This window comes from Peromyscus leucopus, chromosome 1 (assembly GCF_004664715.2).
Source record: "Peromyscus leucopus breed LL Stock chromosome 1, UCI_PerLeu_2.1, whole genome shotgun sequence".
Taxonomy (NCBI): domain Eukaryota; kingdom Metazoa; phylum Chordata; class Mammalia; order Rodentia; family Cricetidae; genus Peromyscus; species Peromyscus leucopus.
In genome coordinates, this window is record NC_051063.1 from 69,881,095 (window position 1) to 69,903,911 (window position 22,817).

At 50.8% G+C, this 22,817-nt stretch overlaps 1 protein-coding gene across 2 annotated transcripts in view; it reads right to left on the reverse strand.

Annotated features, from left to right (window-relative positions):
- Positions 1 to 22,419, reverse strand: part of Dock1 (dedicator of cytokinesis 1) — a 514,664-nt gene extending 492,245 nt beyond the window's left edge. Inside the window, exon 1 of one of the 2 annotated variants that reach the window (XM_028868987.2) lies at positions 22,249 to 22,419. In XM_028868987.2, coding sequence (XP_028724820.1) covers positions 22,249 to 22,294 — 46 coding nt within the window. In that variant the 5' untranslated portion in view covers positions 22,295 to 22,419. The remainder of the gene's footprint in view (positions 1 to 22,248) is intronic. The other variant, XM_028868996.2, reaches the window with a different exon arrangement.
- Between the last annotated feature and the right edge of the window lie 398 nt (positions 22,420 to 22,817).

Sequence of the window (22,817 nt, forward strand, 5' to 3'; positions counted from 1 at the left end):
AAGAAGGTGGGCTGAGCAAGTCAGGGAAACAAGCCAGGAAGCAGCACCTCTCCATGGCCTCTGCTTCAATTCCTGCCTCCAGGACCCTGCCCTGCTTGAGCTCCTGTCCTGACTTCCTTCAGTGATGGACAACAGCGCTGAAGGGTAAGCCAAATAAACCCTTTCCTCCCCAACTTGCTTTTTTGGTCAGGGTGTTTCATTGCAGCGATAGAAACCCTAAGCCAATTCAATCTTGGCAATCCCTCCATTGAGACTCCCTCCTTAGGTAAGTCTTGGCTATGTCAAGATAGTGGTCAAGCGAACTAAGACAACCTGGGTGGAACTCCTCTGTGCATGTTCACTCATCAGTTGGAGACAGGAGGTGAGGTAAGGTGAGGTGAGCTGAGTAAATGGGGGCAAGTTTACGAGTCCAGCTGCATGTGGCCCTGGAAGCAGAGTCCACCACCAGTCCTGAACACAGCAATCAACCATACAAAAGCCCAGGGCTTGGCCCCAAGGAACTAGGTCCCATCAGTCACCGCTCCTCCTCTAGCTCCCTGAAGTCTCTCCAGGCTCTGCATCCCTCCTCTGACTCTGGCTTTATCCTGCATCTGACAAATGTCTTCACTGGGTGTCTTAGTTACCTTTCTATTGCTGTGACAAAACGCCATGACCAAGGCATAAAAGAAAGCCCTTCCCTGAGACTCAGTCCATGAACATCATGGCAGGGAGCATGATAGAAGGTAGGCAGACAGGTACGGCACTAGAGCAGTAGCTGAGAGCCTGCATCTTAGGGCACAACCACGAGGCAGGGAGAGCTAAATGGACATGGCTAGAGCTCTTGAAAACTGAAAGCCCAGCGCCAGTGACACTGCCTCCTCCAACAAAACCACACCTCCTCCAACAAGGCCACACCCCCCTAGTCCTTCCCAAATAGTTCCACCAACTGAGGACCAAGTATCAATATATATGAACCTAATGGGAACATTGTCATTTAAACCACCACACTGGGTTCTTGTTTTATTTCTTCATGATTCTCTCCTTCCAAATGGCCAACTGTTCCTGTGTCCTGACTGTACCTCTGTACCAGCTTTCTGCAGCTCCATAACCAAGTGTCACAAACTTGGGCACTTATAACAGAAATGTTTTCTCACATGGTTTTGGATCAGGGTTCAGCAGGGCTGTGCCTCAAGTCTTGACAAGTCCTTGAGCCTTCCAGCTCCTGGTAGTTCTGGGTGTTCCACAGACCTTGCTCATCCTTTCTGGGCTTCCACAGCAAAACTCTGCTTTCTCCCTGTTTACAGGTGGCCATCTTGTCCCTCACACTAGGACACAGTGCCACTGGCTGAAAGGATGCCACCTACTCCGTCATGACCTCATCCTAACTCACAATAATGATCCTATGCCAAACCAGGTCACATTCTGGGACACTCAACTAGGACCTTGCCCATTCTGAAGTTCAACCTGTAACATGCACTGCCTTCCATCACAGAATATTTAAGAAATGATACAGCCATGGGACCCAGGCGTAAGTAGCTATGTTTTCCCTCAAGTTGCTATGCAAATATATGCAAATGGTGATGAGAAAATGGCTTTTAAAGTTCAATCTTTTTCCTTTTGTCTACTTTTCCTAGAAATCTCAATTCAGACTAGAGCAGGAGAACAAACAGCGAGTCAATTGGATGGAAATCTGGTGGTTGCACAGCTCTCTGGTGCTCTTGGGGTTTTGTGGTAGGTTTTTGTGTTGTTGTTGTTGTTGTTGTTTCAAACAAAAGAAAACTTAGATGGCTCTGTCATGGGGGAACAACTCTCAGGCTTCCTAATTGGGGGTGGCATTGCATGTGCAGGTGGTTACCAGGTGCCAAGCAGAGTGGAATATGTGCTAAGCTCCTGTCATTCCTCTCGAGGGCGAGGAGGCAGGCGTTGCCCATCTCCGCTTACACACAAGTCAAGACAGCCAGGGCTTCAAACTGAGACAAGTGCCACCAAGGATTCAGCTTCTAGATCTTTCTAAACTGTTTCACGGTCCAACCTCCCCATACCTTAGCTATCACTTAGCCAACCTACAATTCACCACACCACCAATGAGATAAGCCCACCAAAGACATTCCCCTCCTCCTATTCCAGTCCACCACAAGAACCTACGGCCATGATCACCTTGAGATGTCACCCACACTGGCCTCACTCACGTCAGACTCCAAATCAGCACTGGCAATGTCCTGGCTTACAGGAGTCCTTTGCAGCCCTTACATGCTCACCAGAGCAAGGGCTGAGTGAAGTTCAGTAAATAAGAGTATTTACTATGCAATCATGAGGGTCTGAGTTCAAAACCCCAGCACCAACCCATGTAAAAAGCCAGGCATAGACACATGTGCCTGTAACCCCAGTGCTACGTGTGGCAGAGACGGGAGGATCATGGGGTTTGCTGGCTGCCAGCCTAGATCCAGGTTCAGTGAGAGACCCTGTCTCATGGGAATAGAGAGTGATGGAGCAGGGCACCTGACATTCTCCTCTGGTACCTATGTGCATACAACTGTACACACATGTGCACATACACTATCCACACATACACATACACACAAAAGTAAAGTAATAGATAAAATCGCCAGAGTGCTTCATCCCAGTCATGGGCTCCCTGCAGATGCCCAGATGGCCTCCTCTGATGGAGTCGGTGCTCAGGCATGGTCAGCCACCTGTCCATGGCCACCCATCACTCCTTCTTTTCACCTTCACTTTCTGCAGGCAGAGGATGCCCACCTCACTCGGCATTGCACAGTCGGGAAATTTCGCCTCACAGTCAACAGTCACGTGTCTGGACAATCTGGGTATTTCCGCACCCACCCCCCTTCCTCTCAGGGAAAGAGGTCAGAGCCCTCAAGATAGCTCAGCAGATAGAGGCACCTCCTGCCAAGCCTGGTGACCAGAGTTTGACCCCCAGACCTCCTACGGTGAAAAGAACACTCGTGCACAATGCTCTCTGACCTCCCCATGCATAACGTGATGCCCATGCACCCCTCATACACACATGAAATAAATAAAATGTAATGATAATATTTTTAAAAAAGAACAGCAGACACTCTTAAGCTCTCAAGTGTTGGGGGGGGGAAAACACCTCTCTGAAAGTGTAGCTGGATTTGGGTACCAGGTGCACCCTGGTCTGAGGCTCCCTGTGCAGGGGCACCCACCCTCCTACACACACATGCACAGCAGTCCCCACTCATCCACAGGCATGTGTGCTATGACCCAGTAGGTACCAGAAGGCAGAAAGTACCAAGCTACACATAAAACATGTTTCTCCTTCACGCAGGCGTGCGCACGCACAAACACGCAAACACACACATACACACACACACACACACACAACACACACACTCACACACACGCACACGATCAAGTTCACTTACAAAGCCAGCCAGGGAAGAAAGCAATGGTAACTAGCAACAGAACAATTACAGCCGTGGACAGTCCTCAATTATTTAAAGCATGAATCATTCATCTCTGGAATTTTCCATTTACCATTTTCAGGCTTCAGTTGATCACAGGTAAAAACAAACATCAGGTAAGGTGGGGAGAGTAATTCTGCAAATGGGCTTAGAAATGTTCCCAAATGGCCTGGGTGACAGGAAGCAGCAAGGAGAAGTAGACCCGGGACCTGCCAAGGAGTCCACCCAATTGTGTAAGTGTGTGTGTGTGTGTGTGTGTGTGTGTGTGTGTGTTACATATGCAGGTGGGTGGACATCAGGTGTCTGCCTGTATTGCTCTCCACTCTTTTCTCTTTAATTTGAGGAATGGTGTCTCACCGAACAGCCAGGCTAGTGCCCACCAAGCTCCCGGGATCTGCCTGCCTGTACCCCACCTCCACCTCAATGCTACATACAGTAACAGGCATTCATGGCCCTGGCCAGCTCTTAGGGAGGTGCTTAGGATGTGAACTCACATCCTCTTGTACTTACAACAAACACTCTACTGAGTGTCGCCCCAGTCCCCCGCTAAAGATTTTGTGAACCGGTAAAAACATAAAATGTAGACAGACAGATCGAAAAGCACACCCACTGCAAAGCCACTGGCCATATTTGCAAGCAAGCAAACCGTCGACTTGCAAATGACACTGGGGCACTCAACAATGCAAGTCCTGATGCTGTTACCCTGTGTGCCACGGTCACTCAACCACAGTCCCTAAGAAACACATTCACGCAATCCTTCATGCCCAGGCGCGGTGATTTCTCACTCTGAAAGCTCATTCCATGCTAATCCCACCTTGACATTCCGGCCTATAAATCACAGAAATCAAAGGGAGATGCTGTGCAGACAAATGTCTGAGAGCCCTTGACCACATCTGGCCCCCACAGTCAACTGCCAGCCAGACACAACTGGGAACAGAGACTTTGCTTTTAGTTTATCCTGGCTGCAACGGGGCTGGAGAAAGTCCTTTACTCCATTTGGACCACCCCAGCCCAAACTCCAGCACTGCAAAGGCCTCTTGCCTCGCTAAGGCTCTAAACAGGAGTTTCCAGAGACAGCCCAGCTCAGCTCCGCTGCCACCGTCAGATGGATGAGCAAGCTGCCTACTAGCTGAAAGGGCCAGGGATCCTCCTGTTTTTCCACCTGCTTCTTACACACAGAAAGGTGTGATGGCCTGCTCTGACTACTATATCAATCAGTAACACAAATACATCATAGTTCTGGAAGCCAGAGCCCAGCTTGAGAGCCTCAGCACATCTGATACGCGGTGAAGGCCTGCGTCTGCTTCACAGATGTCCTCTCTCAGTCCTCACATGGAAGAAGACAACTCTTGGGGAGGCCTCCAACAGAGGCTCTCTGGTGTGTTAACTGTCAGTAGACAAACTCTAGAATCTTCTGGGAGACAGGCCTCTGGGCTTGCCTGTGGGGGATTATCCTGATTGCCTTAACTGGGATGGGAAGAGCTGCCCACTGTGGGTGGCAGCATTCCCAGGGTTGAGTCCATTCAAAGGAGAGAGGAAGCTGAGCAGCAGCGGCACTCATCTCTCTGCGCTTCCTGATCGCTAAGGTGATGCAGATGTCCAGCTGCTTCAAGCTCCTGCCCCCTGGACTCCCCAACCATGATGAATGGACCCCTTGAACTGTGAGCTAAATAACCCTGTCTTCCATAAGCTGCTTTCGTCAGAGGATTTCACCACAGCAGCAGAAAGGAAAATAAGATAGGCACTGATCCCTCACACCTTCCCACGGGCCAAAGGCCCACTTCCTACCACCACGCAGGCAACCAGGTTTTTGGCCACAGAGACAGCAGCATATGCACATGCACACACAAACACACACACACACACACACACACACACACACACACACACACACACACACACACACAGATTATAAGACGGCAAGGGGGGGGTGGATCTGAAGCCTGCAAACTAAATAGGGCCCAGAAGCTAAGACTAGTCTTAGCTGGGTACCAGTTACCAGTCAGAAGTTCACAATATTGTGAGCCTCCCGTGACCTCCATCTACCTCTAGAATATTGTCATCCCTGTAAGAGGAAAGGGCTGTTGAGCAGTTACTTCCCCCTCCTCCAGCCCCAGGCCAGCACTAATCTGCTCCGTGTCTACGGCTTTGCCTGTGGTAGATAACGCACATCCGCAGAGTCTTGCAAAGCATGACCTTCCGTGAATAGTTGTGGTCCCTGAGCATAATGTTTACAAAGTTCATCCACACTGTCCCATGCATGGATGCTTCATTCCTTTTTAAGACTCAGTAATATTTCACTGTATTATCCACTCACCAAAGGTGAACCCTTAGGTTATTCACGTCCACTTGCGAGAACTGTGAACAGTGCCACTGTCAATGTTTGTGTTAGTCCCATGGGGAACACGTGGGGATGGGGGGAGGGCATCATTAGTTCCTACGGTATTTCTTTATGTGATTTTTTTTTTTTTTTTTTAGTAACTGAAAAACCGTTTTTATTGATATAACATTTTCCTGCAGTATCATTTGTGAGTGACTGAATTAGCGGCCCCAAGTGCCCTGGATCGTGTCCCCTGGTCTGCAGTCTAGTGCACTGATCCGCTGAACTGGACAGGAAAAGCGGCCCATCTCCCTTTGAACAGGGGCTGCTCACGGGTCCTTGCGGCTGTCTAATGTTTTATGTCTACAAAGCCCGTGGACGTCGATTTTCTCCTTTGATACCTGTCTTTTCATCGCATTTGGGGGCAGGAAAAGCTAGAGGCAGAACCTTCATTGACAGATCATCTGAGACCCCAGACAAGCTGCAGCCCCATTGGGTGGAGCTGGAGCCAGGACTCAACTGCCACCCCCTTCCTACAGTCACCTTCCGGCTACCCCCTCCCTAAGCCATCATTGGAGGAAGAGCTCTCTTTTATCTTCAAAAGAGACTTGAAAAGTAGCCTTGTTTCAAGCAACAGCAGGGGAAATTCTAAGCCCAGAAAAATCACAAAAATGCCAAGCGATGGCCCCAATTTACCTAGAGAATACCTGAGCTGTAAAGATTGCTCACCCCACCCGCCCATCTCCCCACTCCTTCAGACAGCCAGGACACAGGGGAGGGAAGGTAGCTGGGAGATCACTGTCCCAGTCATCTGCCAGGCCACTCAAGTGGGAACTCCACACTAGGCTGGAAGCAGCCACAGGTCATGACACACACACACACACACACACACACACACACACACACACACACACGAGACTCCAGCCTCAGGGATGTGGAGATGAAATCTGTCCCTTTACCTACATGCATGGATCATATCACATGCCGGGAACATGGGGACTGGAACAGAAGTATGCTGCAGTACTGCAGAGAGCAGCACAGGGTAGGCCACGCTTCACCAAGCTGGGTGGGAAGGCAGGGGTAAAGCTGGAAAATCAAGACAGATGGAAACAGAGAGCATGTCCAGCCAGCATGGAAGGCTATGAAAGCCCACTGTGTCCTATCAGACCACAGGACATTAAGCCCCCCAGGGCAGGGGGCTAGGTGGCCACTGAGCCTGTGGGTAGCACCAAACGACAGCTTGAGGCTCACAGGCTAAGTTTCCTCCCTGAAACTGCTCTGACCCCAGTCCTCCATGGCTGTAGCTTCACCAGGCTAGCCCTCAAAGCAGTACTCACCAAGAACTAGCCAAGGGTTTGCAGTGGCCTGGTTTAAGGGCTGGGCAACCCAACATGCATTCTCACCTTTGAGAAACGGGCAGCCAAACACACAAGACAGGCAGGACTTGAAATAAATCATGCTAAGTTCATAGAAGTGAGGCGGTTAAGAAGAAAACTAGCCATATTTTCTTCCTGCTAAGTAATTATTTGCCCCTGGTAAAGTCAATTATGTTAAAGATAATAAGTTATTATTTTAGAAATAAATAAAAGAGGCTTGGAAAGTGCTTCTATTTCTACAAATAAAACTCTTGGGAGTTCCCAGGCGTAGTAGCACACGCCTTTAATCCTAGCACTCAGGAGGCAGAAACAAACAGATCTCTGTGAGTTCAAGGCCAGCCTTGGTTTACAGAGTGAGTTCCAGATCAGTCAGAGCTGCTGTCTCAAGAAACAAACTCTGAGCAGAGTGTCTGGGCCCCTACATTCCCAACAGGTCTCCAGTGCCTGGCTTGGGAGTACTTCTTACAGGAAATGCTGGCCTGGCTGGTTGGTCCCCAGGTCATCCACATATCATCAGAGGCCTGACATCCAGAGCACTCACAGGACAGGTGGGATAGCACCGTGGTTAAGGTCAATGTTACCAAGACTGATAATCTAAGTTTGTTCCCCAGCACCCACATCGTAGAAGGAAAGAACCAATTACCACAAGTTGTCCTCTGACCTCCACATAACAGAATGGCACACAGACACATACATGCATGAAAATAAATGCAATTTAAAAACAAAAATTTGGGGAGCTGGATGGATAGGTCATCAATTAAAAGCACATACTGTTCTTGCAGAGGACCTGAGTTCAGTTCCCAGCACCTATATCAGGCATCCCACAATTGCCTATGACTCCAGCTCCAGAGGGATTCCATGACCTTGGCCTTTCAGGGACACCTACACACGTGTGCATATAACACACACACACACATCTATACATATAATTAAAAAATAAATATTGTTAAGTAAGAAGCTTCTCTTTGCAGCAGACGATGATTAACACAGAAACCCATAACTAACCATTAGCCACAGTGCAGAGAACAAGAGACTGAAAAATATTCAGCCCTAAAGGGAACATATATACTAAACACACACACACACACACACACACACACACACACACACACACACACACACACACACACACACACACACACACACACACACACACACACACACACCTCCCCTGTGGAGGTACTACCACTTAGGGATCATTTTGGAGGGGTGGGAGGGGTGTAAGAGCCAGTGGCTGTGAATGAAACATTATCTTCTGGACACAGCAGAGGAGCTGCACACAGGAACTCTCAGGGACTGTGACAACATACACAAAGTGTGGGCATATCTGTGGGGCATTTTCTTGATGGCTGCTTTGATGCAGGAGGGCCAGCCCACTGTGGACAGGTGGGCCTGAGCTATAAAGACAGATGAGCAAGCTAGTAAGCTATACCCCTCCATGGTCTCTGCTTCAGTTCCTGCCTCGAGGTTCCTGCCTCCAGGTTCCTGCCCTGAGTTCCTGCCCTGACTTCCCCCAGTGATGAACTGTGTGACCTGGAAGCGTAAGATGAAACAAACCCTTCCCTCCCACAAGTTGCTTTTGGTCTTGGTGTTGATCACAGGGACCGAAGAAATAACTAGAACATAGTGCAAGGTGTGTGGCTCACGGAAGACACTTTCCTGCCAGTAAGAGCAGACGCAGAAGCAGCAGCAACAGCGGTGAACACATCTGGGCTCCTGTGAGTTTGGCCATCTTGCCCCCAAGGAAACACTTGAGGATGTGTGAGTAGAGCTGGAAAGTGCTACTGGGTTCCTGGGTGAATACTGTAGGGCATCCTGCAAGGCCCAGGACAGCTCCTGTGACAAACACTGACCCAGCCCAGGAAGTCAGGACTGCCCAGGCTGAGAACCCTGCTTGGCATGAGTTAGCTCCCCTGTCCCCAGAGTGTTTCCCTAGAAAGAAAGTTCTGCCACCCACACTCAGCACAAGGGGTGCACAATCTGCGCAACAGGGAGGCTGAGGGGACACCCAAGAGGCATGGGGTGTGGGAGCCCAGGCCATAGGGTCTGCCAGCAGAAATTTTCTTTGCTCCATCTTGCAGGCAGCATGAGCTACCTGTGTGGGCAGACCAGGAAGAGCTGGCTCTCTCCTCTTCAGATGGAGGCGGCTGGCTTCCTGGCCTGAGCTGTGAAGGCTGTGCCCCAGCCACAGAGGTCCATTCCCCAGACTCACTGAGGGGATTCTGGTAAAGGAAATGTAGACAGAATCCTCTAGCTCCAAGAGCCCATCCAGGGAGACACACCTGTTGGCTCCCATCCTGGATCTGGTCTCCTCCTTTTCCCTTCCTCCACTCAGGAAGCTAGGGTCTGGGGACTCAGAATCATTCAAAATGGGTCCTCAACCTCCCCTCATGGCTGTCCCCACAGCCTGACTCAGAGCAAGGGGAACAGTCAGAGGCAGCCATGACAAGGTCTACAATGCCAGAAGCTGAGCAGAAGCAGGCACAAAGGCACCAAGCCAAGGAAGGAGAGCAGGATGGGGGGCTGTGACCCAGACCCCACCAGGCACCCAGCTGAGAAGGTATGGGAGAGGAAGCCAAGAGAGCCACAAGGAGCATTCTGTGGCATTCAAGGTGCACCGGCCACCCAGAGTCTGAGATCTGGAGAGCCAGGAACTCTAAGAGGAAACACTGTTGATGTCGCCATGAAAGCAAGTAAGATCCCAGAAACCGCCAAAGCTCCAGAACCCAGTAAGAATTCATTCAATGGCAGAACCCCAACCTGACTACAGAGCAAGGTCCCCATATCAGACATGTCCACACCCCATGGCCAATGTACCTACATACTCAACAAGATTCCTGGGTGTCACTCGGCAGGGTGGGGTCTGGCACATACGTGAGCCACCTACCAGTTAGTACCTGTCTGTCTGCATCATGACATCCCAGTCCACAAAACGCTGGCCTTGGCAGGTTCAGAGAGGGGACTGTGCTAGAGTATGGGACCCAGGAGGACAACTCTGGACCACCAGTGCCAAACAGAACTGAGAAACAAACAGAAAGGGAGGAGAGGGGGAAGGGGGGGAGGGAGAAGAAGGAAAAAGGGAGGGAGGAAAAGGAGGAGGGGGTAAAGGGAGCAGTGAAGGGGGAAGGCACAGAGGGACAGGGAGGAGGAAGAGGAAAAGAAAAAGGAGAGGAAGACAGGGAAGAAGGGGAGAGTGAGAAGAGGGAAGGAAGAGAGGGAGGACTGTGAGGAGGAGGGCGAGGGGAGAAGAATATGAGGGAAGGAAGAAAGAGAGGGAGGAGGGAGGGGAGGGAAGAGAGGAGGAGGGAGAGAAGACAGGGAGGAGAGGAGAGAGGGGAGGAAAGAGAGGAGGAGGGAGGAGGGAGGGGAGGAGGGAGGGGAGGAGGGAGGGGAGGAGGGAGGGGAGGAGGGGGGGAGGAGGGAGGGGAGGAGGGAGGGGAGGAGGGAGGGGAGAGGGAAGCAGCGATGGAAAGCACTGGCTTTCCTTCCACCAGCACGGTTCTCCACTCCCAGGCCCATCAGCCCAAGTGAGCTCGACGGAACATTCACCTCACGGAACAGCAACAGGTGCCGTGAAATCTGACTAGCAGTCATTAAATGAAACTCTAAACAGGAGGGGAAGCAGGCCCACAATGTCCTTTTCAGATGTAGAACAATTGCCAGAAATGGCATGCGTTCTCTAGGGAGTTAGCATGATGGGAGGAGGCAGTGCACTCCTCCCTCCTGAAAGTCCCAGGCATGGGGGAAGGGGCACGGAGGGGGGGGGGGGGAGGCCCGCATGGGGCCTCCGGAGGGCCAGTCTCCAGGTGAGGTACGGAGGCTGCAAGGACTGACCACACAGTCCTGAATGCAGACTCCCGACACAGCGCTCTGGGCTCCACCTCACAGCGTGCCCACATAACACTGCCGCAGGGTTCTCACCGCCTTTTCTGATGCACACTCCATCACAAGCACAAGGGTCACTTCAGAATACGGGTCCCAGGAAGTAACAGGACAAAAACCAACACTTAGGAAAACAGGCAGTTCTCCCGCCCAGCCTGAGTGCACTACCCTCTGAGGCCAAAAGAAGCCCACAGCCACAGACAGGTTTTAGGAGATGTTAGGAGGTCCGTGTGTTCCCTCCAGGGCACACTCAGAAGCTGCAGGGTCAATACAGAACAGGTGCTCGGCAGAGTTTGCTCCCCGGACTCAGCACCATAGGAAGAAGCATCCTGAAACCCACGGACACCAGAAGACGGACGGCCTCAGTTCTCAGCTGCATCTCTGTCCATCTCTGGGGAATGCAAACAACTGTTTGCCATGGAGTTTCAGAAATAAAAAGAAGACCTGTGCTCATGGTCGATGACACTAAAGGGCCTGTCCCAGGGCACTTCCTGATTAAGAGACAATAAACATCAACAGGAGTCAGTGGACGGAACTACCAACTCCTGGGCGCACACTTCTCTCCACCTACCTACTGTGGCCTGGCTAGGAACTGACTTCAGGGAAGAGAGCTGTGAGCCTCCTCTGGACGGAAGGCACACTTTAAGAAGCCAAGGCACTGTCGAGCCGGAGGCAGGGGATCCCTGTGAGTCCAAGGCCAGCCTGGACTATGAACTGAGTTCCAGGCCAGCCAAAGGTTACATAGGGAGACCCTGTCTCAAAAAAAGCCAAGAGCCAGCCAAATAGCAGAGCTGTGTGTGAGAGCAGCGAGCAGCCAAATTCAGAAAGGAAATCACGGCGGCTGCATTTCTCTACACGCTTATCTAATGTTTCAGATTCAGTTAAACAAATCACTCAGGGTGGCACACGGGTTGCGTGCCACACTCCCAAGGTAATGGCAAATCACGGCTTTAAACAGCACCGGGTAGAGGCGGAGCGACACTCCCGCTGACACGTTCAAGCTGTGACCATGCCCCGTACCTTTCGCGGTCCCCTGTGAACCAGTAAGAACTGCGGCCACTCACCCCATCTCAGTAATGCTTTCTAAAGCTCATTCTGCTGCTGTGTCTCTCACTCTCGTGAGAGACAGAAGCTGTCAAAGCTACAAATCAAAACAAAAAACTGGCATGGTGACTCACAGCTATAATCCCAGTATACTCAGGAGCGGGGAGGCCTGAGGACCAGGAGTTCAAGGTCATCTTCAGCTACATAGTGAGTTTGAGGCCAACCTAGGCTGCATAGTGAGGTCTATGCCAGCAGACTACTGACTAAAACCTTGTCTCAAAAAGCAGCTAACAAATAAATAAAGCCACAACAGCGCTCTATGCCTCCGAAACTGAGACCTTTTTATGTCATCCACACATGCTAAGCACTGTAGGCACCCATAAGAATATTTAACAAGCTGCCTTGTCTGTCTGGGAGGAACCGCCTGCCTGTTGAAACCAGAGCACCTGTGTATGTGTACCCAGATTCCCTCCTGGGTGCAGCCGTGGTGACTTGCTTGGTGGGTGCAGAGCCAGCATGGCTTCAAAACGATCACCAAGCTGAAGTCATTTATTTGCCCCAAGACAGTCCCCCTCCCTGCCCCTTTAGCTCCCCTATGATTCAGTGGTGCCTTGTGAGTTTGCCCCAGGGAAAGAAGACAGCCTCTCACTGCAGTACGCAGAGCAGTCCCTGGAATCAGGCAATGAGTGGCCCACGATGGCAGCCAGGGTGCAGTCCGTGCACCAAAGGCCATCCCTGCCGTCACCACAGAGCTGGGGTTCAAGAAGCACCGTGCACCTGGCCACTCTGCTCATGCCACAAAAACACACCTGCTGAGAACCCAGAAATGAATCCTAGCAGGGTGTGTGAGCGCCCAGACCCAATGAAGTGTTAAAGAACAACAGCACCCAATAGAGTTCTTCTCTGGGTCTAACACCACCTGAGCACACTGTTCCGGCACCAGCTTTACTGCTGACTTCCAGGTTGGCCCAAGGACAGGAGCCCCACACTTCCATCTGCCACATCCATCCAGGGACCTGCAGCTTACAGGAAAGAACAAACAAAACCCAAAGGCATGAAGACAAGGGAAACTCAGCTGAGTCGTAAGGTACACTGCTTTGGACTGGGTTGTGAGCCCCTAAATCTGAATTCTGGAGTTACAACCTCAGTTTAGACCCTGTATTACTCACTTTTCTACTGCTGTAATAAAACACCATGATCAAGGCAACTTATAGAAGGAAGAGTTTATTTGGGCTTATGGTACCAGAGGGATCAGAGTCCATCAGCATCATGGTGGGGTGGCATGATATGGCAGACATGGCAGCTGGAACATCGAACTAACAGCTCACATCTCCAATCACAAACAAAAAGCCGAGAGAGAACACACTGGAAGCAGGGTGAGGCCTCCTGTTCTCAAAGCTCACCTCTAATTGATGTACTTCATTCAGCAAGGACACACCTCCTAAGCCTCCACAAACAGCACCACTAAGCGGGGCCCAAGTGTCCAAATACACAAACCACCACAAAGCCCCAGAATGGAATTGTGTGGGGAGTGAGGTCATTCTAAAGCCACGTAGACAAGTCGCCAAAAACAAACAAACAAGCAAAAAAATCATTATATGGCCACCTAAGACTCCCAGCTCAAGAACAGTGGTGAAATAAATATTTGCTACTTAAAGCACCCAGATTCTGGCACTTTGTCACAGCGGCCCCAGTACACTAATGTACACACTGTGCGCATGGATCATAATGACAGCCCCAAGGGCTTCCCTCTGTTAGTAAAACCAAACTCAGAGCAGGGTTTTCAGTTCTTGTACCACCATGCTTCCAAACTGCCTTACAGAATATATTAACTCCTGTGAACCCCACATAACTAGCAGTCTCCCCACTTTGGGGAAAGGTGGAAAGGAGGCTAGGAGGGGCTCAGAGGCTTTCCCCAGTCACATGTGGCATCTCCACCTTGAAGATGTCAAGGTCCCATTTGGAAGCTGTGTGCATGGGGTGCAGCTGATGGTGGCGGTGCATCCCCCATGAACTCCAAGAGGTTACTGATGGCAACCTGACAGGGCTAAAAGCCAACTCCCATGAACACCCCCTCATTGCTTTGCTCTCTTTACTGGTTAGGGTTTCTCAACTTGACACAAACCTACATATGCCTAGGATGAGGGAATCTCAGTTGGAGAACTGCATCCATCAGTCATTGCCAGTTGATGTGAGAAGGCCTGGATCACTGTGGGCAGTACCAACCCTGGGGGGGGGGGGGCTGGGCTGTATGAGAAAAGTAGCTGAGCAAGCCTGGTGAAGCAAGCCAGCCTCTGCTTCAGCTCCTGCCTTGAGTTCCTGCCTCGGTTTCCCTGGATGATGGACTGTAACCTGTAAGGCCAATACACCCTTTCCTTCCCAAGTTGCTTTTGGTCTTGGTGTTTTATCAGAGCAACAGAAAGCAAACTAGAGCAGAAGGTCCCCTCAGACCTTCTCAGCACACTGAAATGGTTAGAAAAGTGATGGTGTGAATGATCAGGAGCAAAGTTAAACACTGCTTGCTGGTCCTCCTACAGGGCTGGCCTAATAACTGTGCCGCCCACTCCATGGTGTCCCTTCAGACTGAACAACTATACCTCCATGAGAACGTGCATGGAATAATTTCTCTCCTTGTTGTTGGTAAACAAAGTATTATCTTTCTACGATTTCTTCAATTTCTTTTTAACATTATTTTATTTGGGGGAAGGGCACATGTATCTTGATACCCACAGAGGCCAGAGGGCAACTTGCAGGAACCAGTTCTTTCCTTTCTCCATGTGAGTCTAGGGCATCAAACTCAGGTCCTCAAGCAGAAAGTACCTTTAGTCACTGAGTCATCTTGAGAGACCCCACCCTGAACAACCAGAGGCCCACCCCTGCTGGCCCTCCCTGGAGCACCTCCATCATCATCAGGCAGCTGCATGCTGGCCTCCACAAATACATAACACCCAGACATCAGAAGAGGGTTACCCTGGGGAGATGCAAACTCTACCCACACTAAGACACTGCTGTCCCAGTCAGCCTGGGTAAAGTGGACAAACTGTGACAATCACAGGAGCAGGAAGAAAGCAAGAGTTGGCTGGTAAAGGCAGCCCGTGCAACCAGTGTGGTAAAGTCTGGCAGTTTCTTTTAAAAGCTACATATCCAGGACTGCAGAGGTGGCTCTCTGGGTAAAGTGCTTGAGCCACACGCATGAGGACCTGAATTTGGGCCCTAGTACCCATGTACAGGCCAAGCACAGTGGCATGCATCTGTAAACACAGCAATGAGGAAGTGGAAACAGAGGGATTCTGTAGCTCGGTAACCAGCCTGCCTAGTCAAAAAAGATGAGTTCCAGGTCTAGTAAGAGACCCTGCCTCAAAACATAAGGTGGAGAGTGATGGAGAAAGGCACCCAACAATGGCTTCTGGCCTACACACACACACACACACACACACACACACACACCTCACAAATGAAGACTTACATTCACAAAAAATCTCTACAAGAGTGTTCATAGCAGCTTTATCTGTAACAGCCAAATCTCAGATATCCTTTGACAGATGAACAGTCATCTGTGGCAAAGCCACAAAGAACACTACTCAGCCGTGAATAGGAGCAAACTGGACAGACACAACAACCTGGTAGGCCAACAAACAAGAAGCCACGGAGCAAGTCTAGACACAGAAGAGACTAACAGTTGTCAGAACTTGGGGAGTGCCTTATGGAGGTAGAGAAGGCTGTGAGTGAGGCCGGCGTGAGGGGGCCTGGGGACCTGAGTGCTCTGTAGCTTGGCTCAGAGATTGTGCGAGAAGGCTGGTAAGACGCAAGCTTGAAGCAAACTGAAAAAGTGAGCAAAAGATCCCTTTGTGTTATTATTTTTTTACAACTGCATGTGGCCGTATTGCCTGAAAATAAAACTTCAGTGAAGGAAAAAGGAAGAGAAAGGGTGAGAAAGAAAAGGAGAGAAAGGGAAGGAAAGCTGAAGGGAGGCAGAGCTCAAGTACTACTGAAAAGACCTGGTGGGTTCCGCCATTTCCACAGAGGACTCACCCCAACTCTGTTCCCTGCCTTCACAGCCTGCAGCCACAGGGGTGAGAAGTGACCCAGAAACAGACTGAGACCAATTTCTACACCCTAACACAATCCTGATCAGACAGGTAATATTCTAGAATAGTGATCTAACAACACATTTAAAACATTTGTGCTTCGAGGTAAAACCCAGTGTGGAGAAATACTATCTGTGTCCTAATTTGGTTTTTCTGCAACTCTAGCGAATGAAACCGTGTGTGTTCCTACTTACTTAGGCTCAAATCTAATATTCTATCCCAAAGCAGCAGCCTGCTCACCTCTCTACATAATGAGAGGGATCTCCACCTCCTCTCTCCTGTGCCCTCCCAGGGGTCTTTAGATATTCTAGTATTTGAAGCAAAGACCATGTCTACATACTCCATGTTTCACATTAAGAAATCACTTGCCAGGGCTGGAGAGATGGCTCAGCGGTTAAGAGCAGTGACTGCTCTTCCAGAGGTCCTGAATTCAATTCCCAGCAACCACATGGTGGCTCACAACCATCTGTAATGAGATCTGGCGTCCTCTTCTGGCCTGCAGGCAAACATGCTGTATATATAATAAATAATTATATATATATATATATATATATATATATATATATATATATATATATATATACATATATATATATATATAAAAGAAAAGAAAAGAAATCACTGCCTGGGCTAGCCTAAGAAATTTGGTGAGATTCTGTCTCAAAATAAAGAAAAAAACAAAAAACAAATAAACAAACTTAAAATCACCTTCAAAATCACTTCAAAGTAAATCATTTTCCCAAGAACTATGGGTGTTATGTCTAAATAGGAAGTCTCTTGTCATTCTCTCTCTCTCTCTCTCTCTCTCTCTCTCTCTCTCTCTCTCTCTCTCTCTCTCTCTCAGCTGTTTTGGCTTTCTGTCAAGACAGGATCTCCCTATATAGATCTGGCTGTCCAGGAATTCACTATGTAGACCAGGCTGGCCTCAAACTCACAGAGATCCCCTTGCCTCTGCCTCCTGTTACTGGGTATTTGTACACTGTGTGAAGATGTGTCACTGTGATTGGTTTAATAAAGAGCTGAATGGCCAATAGCTAGGCAGAAAGAGGTTAGGCGGGACTTCCAGGGACAGAGAGGACTCTGGGAAGAATAAAGGTAGAGAAGCAGAGCAAGCAGGATGTAACAGCCACGAGCCACATGGCAGAATGTAGATTAATATTAACGGGTTAATTTAAGTTATAGGAGCTAGTTAGGAACAACTAAGCTATAGGCCAAGCTCTCACAATGAATAAAAAAGCCTCCATTTAGGAGCTGGCAGGACAGAGAAAGATTCATTACAGCCTCCCAAGTGCTGGGACTAAAGGCATGCACCACTACACCCATTTCTTCATTATTCCATTTCTAAAAGCTGTACCTTATTAAATAATGAATAAAAGTAGAGGCCAGCAAGGTAGTTAAGGGGTAAAAGCACTAAGTGTGATGACCTGAGTTTGAGCACTGGAACACAAAGCAGGAGGAGAAATGCAAGCCCTGTAAGCTGTCCTGTGATATCCACATCTGCACCATGGCCTGTGTATGCACACGCACGCACGCATGCATGCACGCACGCGCGCGCGCGCACACACACACACACACATACACACACACAAATAAATATAAAAATTTTCTTAAAAATAAAACAATAGCTGCTTGCATTGAGCAGCTGGCGCACACCACTCACATGCTCTGAGCACATTATGTCAATGAATCCTTGCAAGACTCAGAAGTAAGCAGGCTCAGCTCCACTCTGCACATGGGAATATCAAGGTTGAGGGTCACATTAGGAGCAAGGGCCAAGAATAATTTAAGGTTGCCAATGCTTGCCAATGGCCCGACCCAGCTGGGGATATCTACCTGGAAGAAGTGGGTGAGGAATGCTGGGCTCACTATCTTCCCTGCACCTAGCAGGACTCAAGGACAGAGAATCCTGGCCCAAGCTGCTGTCCACGCCTCCTACTCTGGTTTTCTACTGCTACCATAACAAACTACCCCAGTTAGGTCACCTTAAGCTCACCCAAGAGCATGGCTTCACACTTTTGCAGCTAGAGGCCCAGAGGCCCTGGGTCTCAAAACAGAAACACTGACCAGCAAGGCTCCCACCAGTAGATTCCAGGAGGAATCTACTTCCAAGCTCATTTGGGGTGTTTGCAGAATCATCCAGTTTAATGAGGTCATACTGCCTGGCAGTCCTTAGATCTCTGGGGCCTCAATCTGGTCCCTACAAGTGAGGCCCTATGTCTTGGGGCCAGCAGCTGCCCATCAAGTCATTCTCTGGTTTGGAACTTGACTTCCCATTCTATATGTCTCTCTTCCCACTCCCTCTGCCAGCCAAGCTCCATGAGCCCATGAGAGTCCATCCCAAACTTCATAAGCTTAATCACACTTACAAAGTCTCTCTTCCGTATTAGCACATCACAATTCTCAGGGTGGGGAGACCAGGCTGTGCACACCTCTATGGCCCTTACTATTCCCTCTTCAACAACTGTGAACACACTGTCCCCAGGTGTGCCTCTAGCCTGTATGTACGAGACCCTGAGAAACAGAAGCCATCAAAACCTACTAATTCCAGAAGACAAGATCCTACCAGATCTGAGGTGATGGAGAAGGTCATGTTGCCCGGCACTTGGTATGACAGCTAAATTAAAGTTTATGCCAGCATGAATAAGCCAGGTCCCCAACCATGGCCCACCAAACCATGCCCAAAAAAAGAGAGAGTAAAAGCCAGCTGGCAGCTTTCACAAGCAGCAACCCCTCGAAATGAATCATGGGAACCCCCATTTCCTGCCCTGGCAGGAGCCACACATCAGCCATTAATCTCATCTCCAGCTTCCGAAATAAATAATAAATAAATAAATAAATAACTGGAGTGTCTCATTTACAAACAATGCTCTAAGAGTCCCCAAGCTCCTCTGAACAATGAGCTGTGATTCATGTTTCCAAAAGAGATGTCCTTTGATCGTTTTCTTTCCTTGTCCCTCGTGATTCATTCATGGGCCAAGTGGCTTGAGTGGAAGCAGGGTCCACCCACCAGAACTCAGGAGAGAAACACAGGCCTGTTGTTAAGGCTACCAAAGAGAATGCTGAGGCTGGTATGGGGGATCTTTAGTAATTTTCCCTTAGGGAGAACCAGCCAATCACCACGCATACAAGCATTTCCATCCTTCCCAGTGAGCATCTGCCTTGGGGACCACTAAGGCCCTCCGAATGCAAACTGTCAGACACACAGAGAGCTGGGATGCCTCAGTGGGTCCATCCTTGACTCCCCTCCACTCTGACACATTCTCATGGAGACTCTGATCTTCAAGGTTCCCAGTGATGCCCTGTTACATCCAAGCTCAGCTGTTTTACCTCATCCGGGTGAAGACAGACACGGCCCCACCCTCTCCTACACCAGACAGTCTCACACTTTTACTAGAATTTGCTGACAAAAGCCAACCCCTAGACCAGCATGAATCTCAACCTGTAGGTCGCAATCCCTTTGATGTTCGAATGACCCTTTCACAGGGGTCGAATATATGCTGCACATCAGATATTTACATTATGAATCATAACCATAGCAAAATTACAGTTATGAAGTAGCAATTAAAATAATTTTACGGGGGGTGGGGGGGGACCACAACATGAGGAACTGTATGGAAGGGTCGAAGCATTAGGGAGGTTGAGAACCACTCCCCTAGACGCTTCTCCTTTGAGAACTTCCCAAAAGAGTTTTAAGATCAATGCACCAGGAAAAGACACGATGTTGGAAGTCATATCCAAGAGTGACCTCTGGAAAGTGTGTGACCTAACGAGGAAGATCACAGCCTCCTGGGCTGCTTGCTTCCTCCTCTGGAGGGAAACCCTCCTGACCCTCTAGAGGAAGGTTTTCCCGTCTTCTCCAGGTAAAGCGACACAGCGCAACTACAGGAGGCTTACTGACAACATCCAGGTCACTATCAATCTCTCTCTCTCTCTCTCTCTCTCTCTCTCTCTCTCTCTCTCTCTCTCTCTCTCTCTGAACTGAAGCCCCCACACTCAACAAAGGAACTCACAGACTTCCATTGCTAAATCTGCAGGTTTTCCTGGCTTTTCCCTCAGAAAATGTGACTTTTTTTTTTTTTTTGAGGTAAGATCTCACATAGCCAGGGTTGGCCTCAAACTTATTATAATGCAGAGGGTGACCTTCAACTTCTGATCCTCCTGCCTCCACCTCCCAAGTTCCAGCTTTACAGGTATGCACCACCACACTACCACCGTGGCCTACAAACCAGGTTTATGTGGTACTAGGGATTGAGTTCCCCTGCAGCATCCCCAGCTGTTTTCTTTCCTATCTACCCCACACCCTCCACCCCACAGCTGCTGAGATCTCCAGCCTGCCCGCTTCTTCCTCTCACATGCCAATAAAACAGTCTTCCAGTTTTCTTTAAAAAGGTGGAGGCTAGGGGGGTTGACTCATCCTATGTGATGGCACAGGCCTTTAACCCTAGCTAGCTCTCAGGAAGCAGAGACAAGTAGATCTCTGTGCTTACGAAGCCAGCTTGGTCTACACCGAGAGATGTCCCGGACCAACCAAGGCTACGGAGTGAAACTCCCTCTCACAAAACAAAGAAAAATCAAAGAAGTCGACTCCCTTACCCAATAACGGTGGCAGCTGCACCCGCAACGGGCATGAGTGTGAACCCACCCCTGCCAGGGTTCAAACCCACAGTGCTCTCACTGCCCAGCTATACTTCTGCACCAGGGTGAAGTGCAAGCGGCCACTTTCTCCCCTGGAGGGGACTCCCCTGCAGGAGCAAGCATGCCTCCTTCCTCACTGCTTCCTGGACATCTTGCCCCAGCTTCTGCCCACTCCTGATCCTTGTCTAACTGTTCCTTGAACAGTCCCGGGGAGCCCCAGAAAGGAACCCATTGCTGCCACACCCCACAGTCCTCCTAAGTGGAATCCCCATCCTAAATCAGATGCAGATGGATGGGCCTCTAACAGCCGTGGCCCCATAAGGAGCCCATGAGGAGGTACACAGCATGCTCGTTAGCTCCTTGCACACCCTGTCCGTCCTCGGAAAGCCCAGCTCTGCCATGAGCCTCAGGAAGGTCTGCCAAGTGAAGGCAAAGCTCATCCCCAGTGTTCACTCCCAAAGCAGGGAAGCCCTCCAAACGTGCGTGTGGGCCTAGAGTGGAGGTAAGGGCCCTAGGCTTTTCCAGCCCTGCCCCCAGGGCCACCGTTCCTGACACACTACAGAAATAAGTAACTGGAGTTCACAGGAAGGACACAGCCTTGTAGACGGGAGTCTCCAGGAAGCTTCCAGTCAACGGGCTGGGACATGAACTAGGCCTGCAAGAGGGTGCTGAAGGCATGCCTGGAACAGACAGCTGCTCAGAAGGTGCCCCAGGGCAGCCCTTAGGGTGGAAGGGAGCAAGCTCTTGCTCCGAAAAGCTTGTGTGCAATTCAGGGAGTCTGCTCAGGTGAGGCTGGGTGTCAAAGTCTCCTTAGGGAAAGAGCCTGGAAACAAAACAGGCAGATCTGGAATCCCAACCAGCCCTGCGGCCTAGACAGATCTGACATTTGATGGGGGCGAGCTGCGGGAGACAGGGTCTGCAGGGCCCAGGGACTGTCTGGCCACTGAGGAAAGCCGGGCTCCCTGGAACGTGCACTGAGTCAAGCATAAGGTTGCAACCCGACTCCCTCCACCCGCTTGGGAAGCGACAAAGAGGCAAAACCAGGTCCCCGCCCTCGAGGCCGGTTTCCAGGGCCCCGGGAACACCAAGGCACCCGGGTGTCCCCATTCTCTGGGGCGGGAAAAGCAGAGCCAGCCCGGGTGCAGTGGCCACTCCCCACGCGGGCAAGAGAAGCTTCTCAGATCCCAGCACAGCACAATGAAGTGTCCACCCGGAGTCCCGGATGCCAAACAGAAGTTTCCCGAAGAAGCCCAAACGCACGCAAACAATGACCCCGGGGCCCCCGCGAGCGCCAGACCACACGGGACGAGGACAGAGCGAGTGAGCGGGAATGAGGAGCACGGGGCCCCCCGGAGGGTCCCCGGGTTCCCCGCACGAGCTCCAGCCCCGGGCGGGCCGGGCTCCGCACCGCGCGGCAACAGGCTGGGTGCCGTGGCGGGGAAGTTGCGCGCGGGGCGGGCGCGGGGCGGCGCGCTGCTCACCCACGCCGTACTTCTCCTCTCGCTTGGTGGGGACCCAGCGCGTCATGGTGGCGCGGGCCGCAGCCCCCGGGAGCCGCCGCCGCCGCCGCTGCTCGGGCAGGAAACTCTGCGCCTAGGCCGCCATCTTCCATTCCTTCCCCGCCGCGACAGGATGGGGAGGAAAAAGTTTGCGGCGGAGGCGGTGTCATGTGGGACGGGGCGGGCGGAGCGTCGCGGGCCGGATGGGAAAGGCCGGGAGCTCCGGCGAGAGGCGGGACGGCGGCCCGTTGTAGCCCGCCCAGGCGCGCGTGCATTGGGCCCGGCCTGCCGCGGCCCTCGAGGGACCCGGCGGCTGCCCCAAGTCCGCGGACGTCCTGCACTCTGCACCGTGCAACCTGCATCCTCTACTCTTTGCTGAACATCGTGCACTTCGCACCCTCTACTCTGCACTATATGCCCCTCACCATGTACGCTCTACTCTGCACGGCACCCAGAACTCTTTATCATGTACTCCCGCACCCCGCGCGCGCGCGTTCTATATTGAACACTGTGCACCCTGTACCCTGCACACCCTGCACCATGCAGAGGCG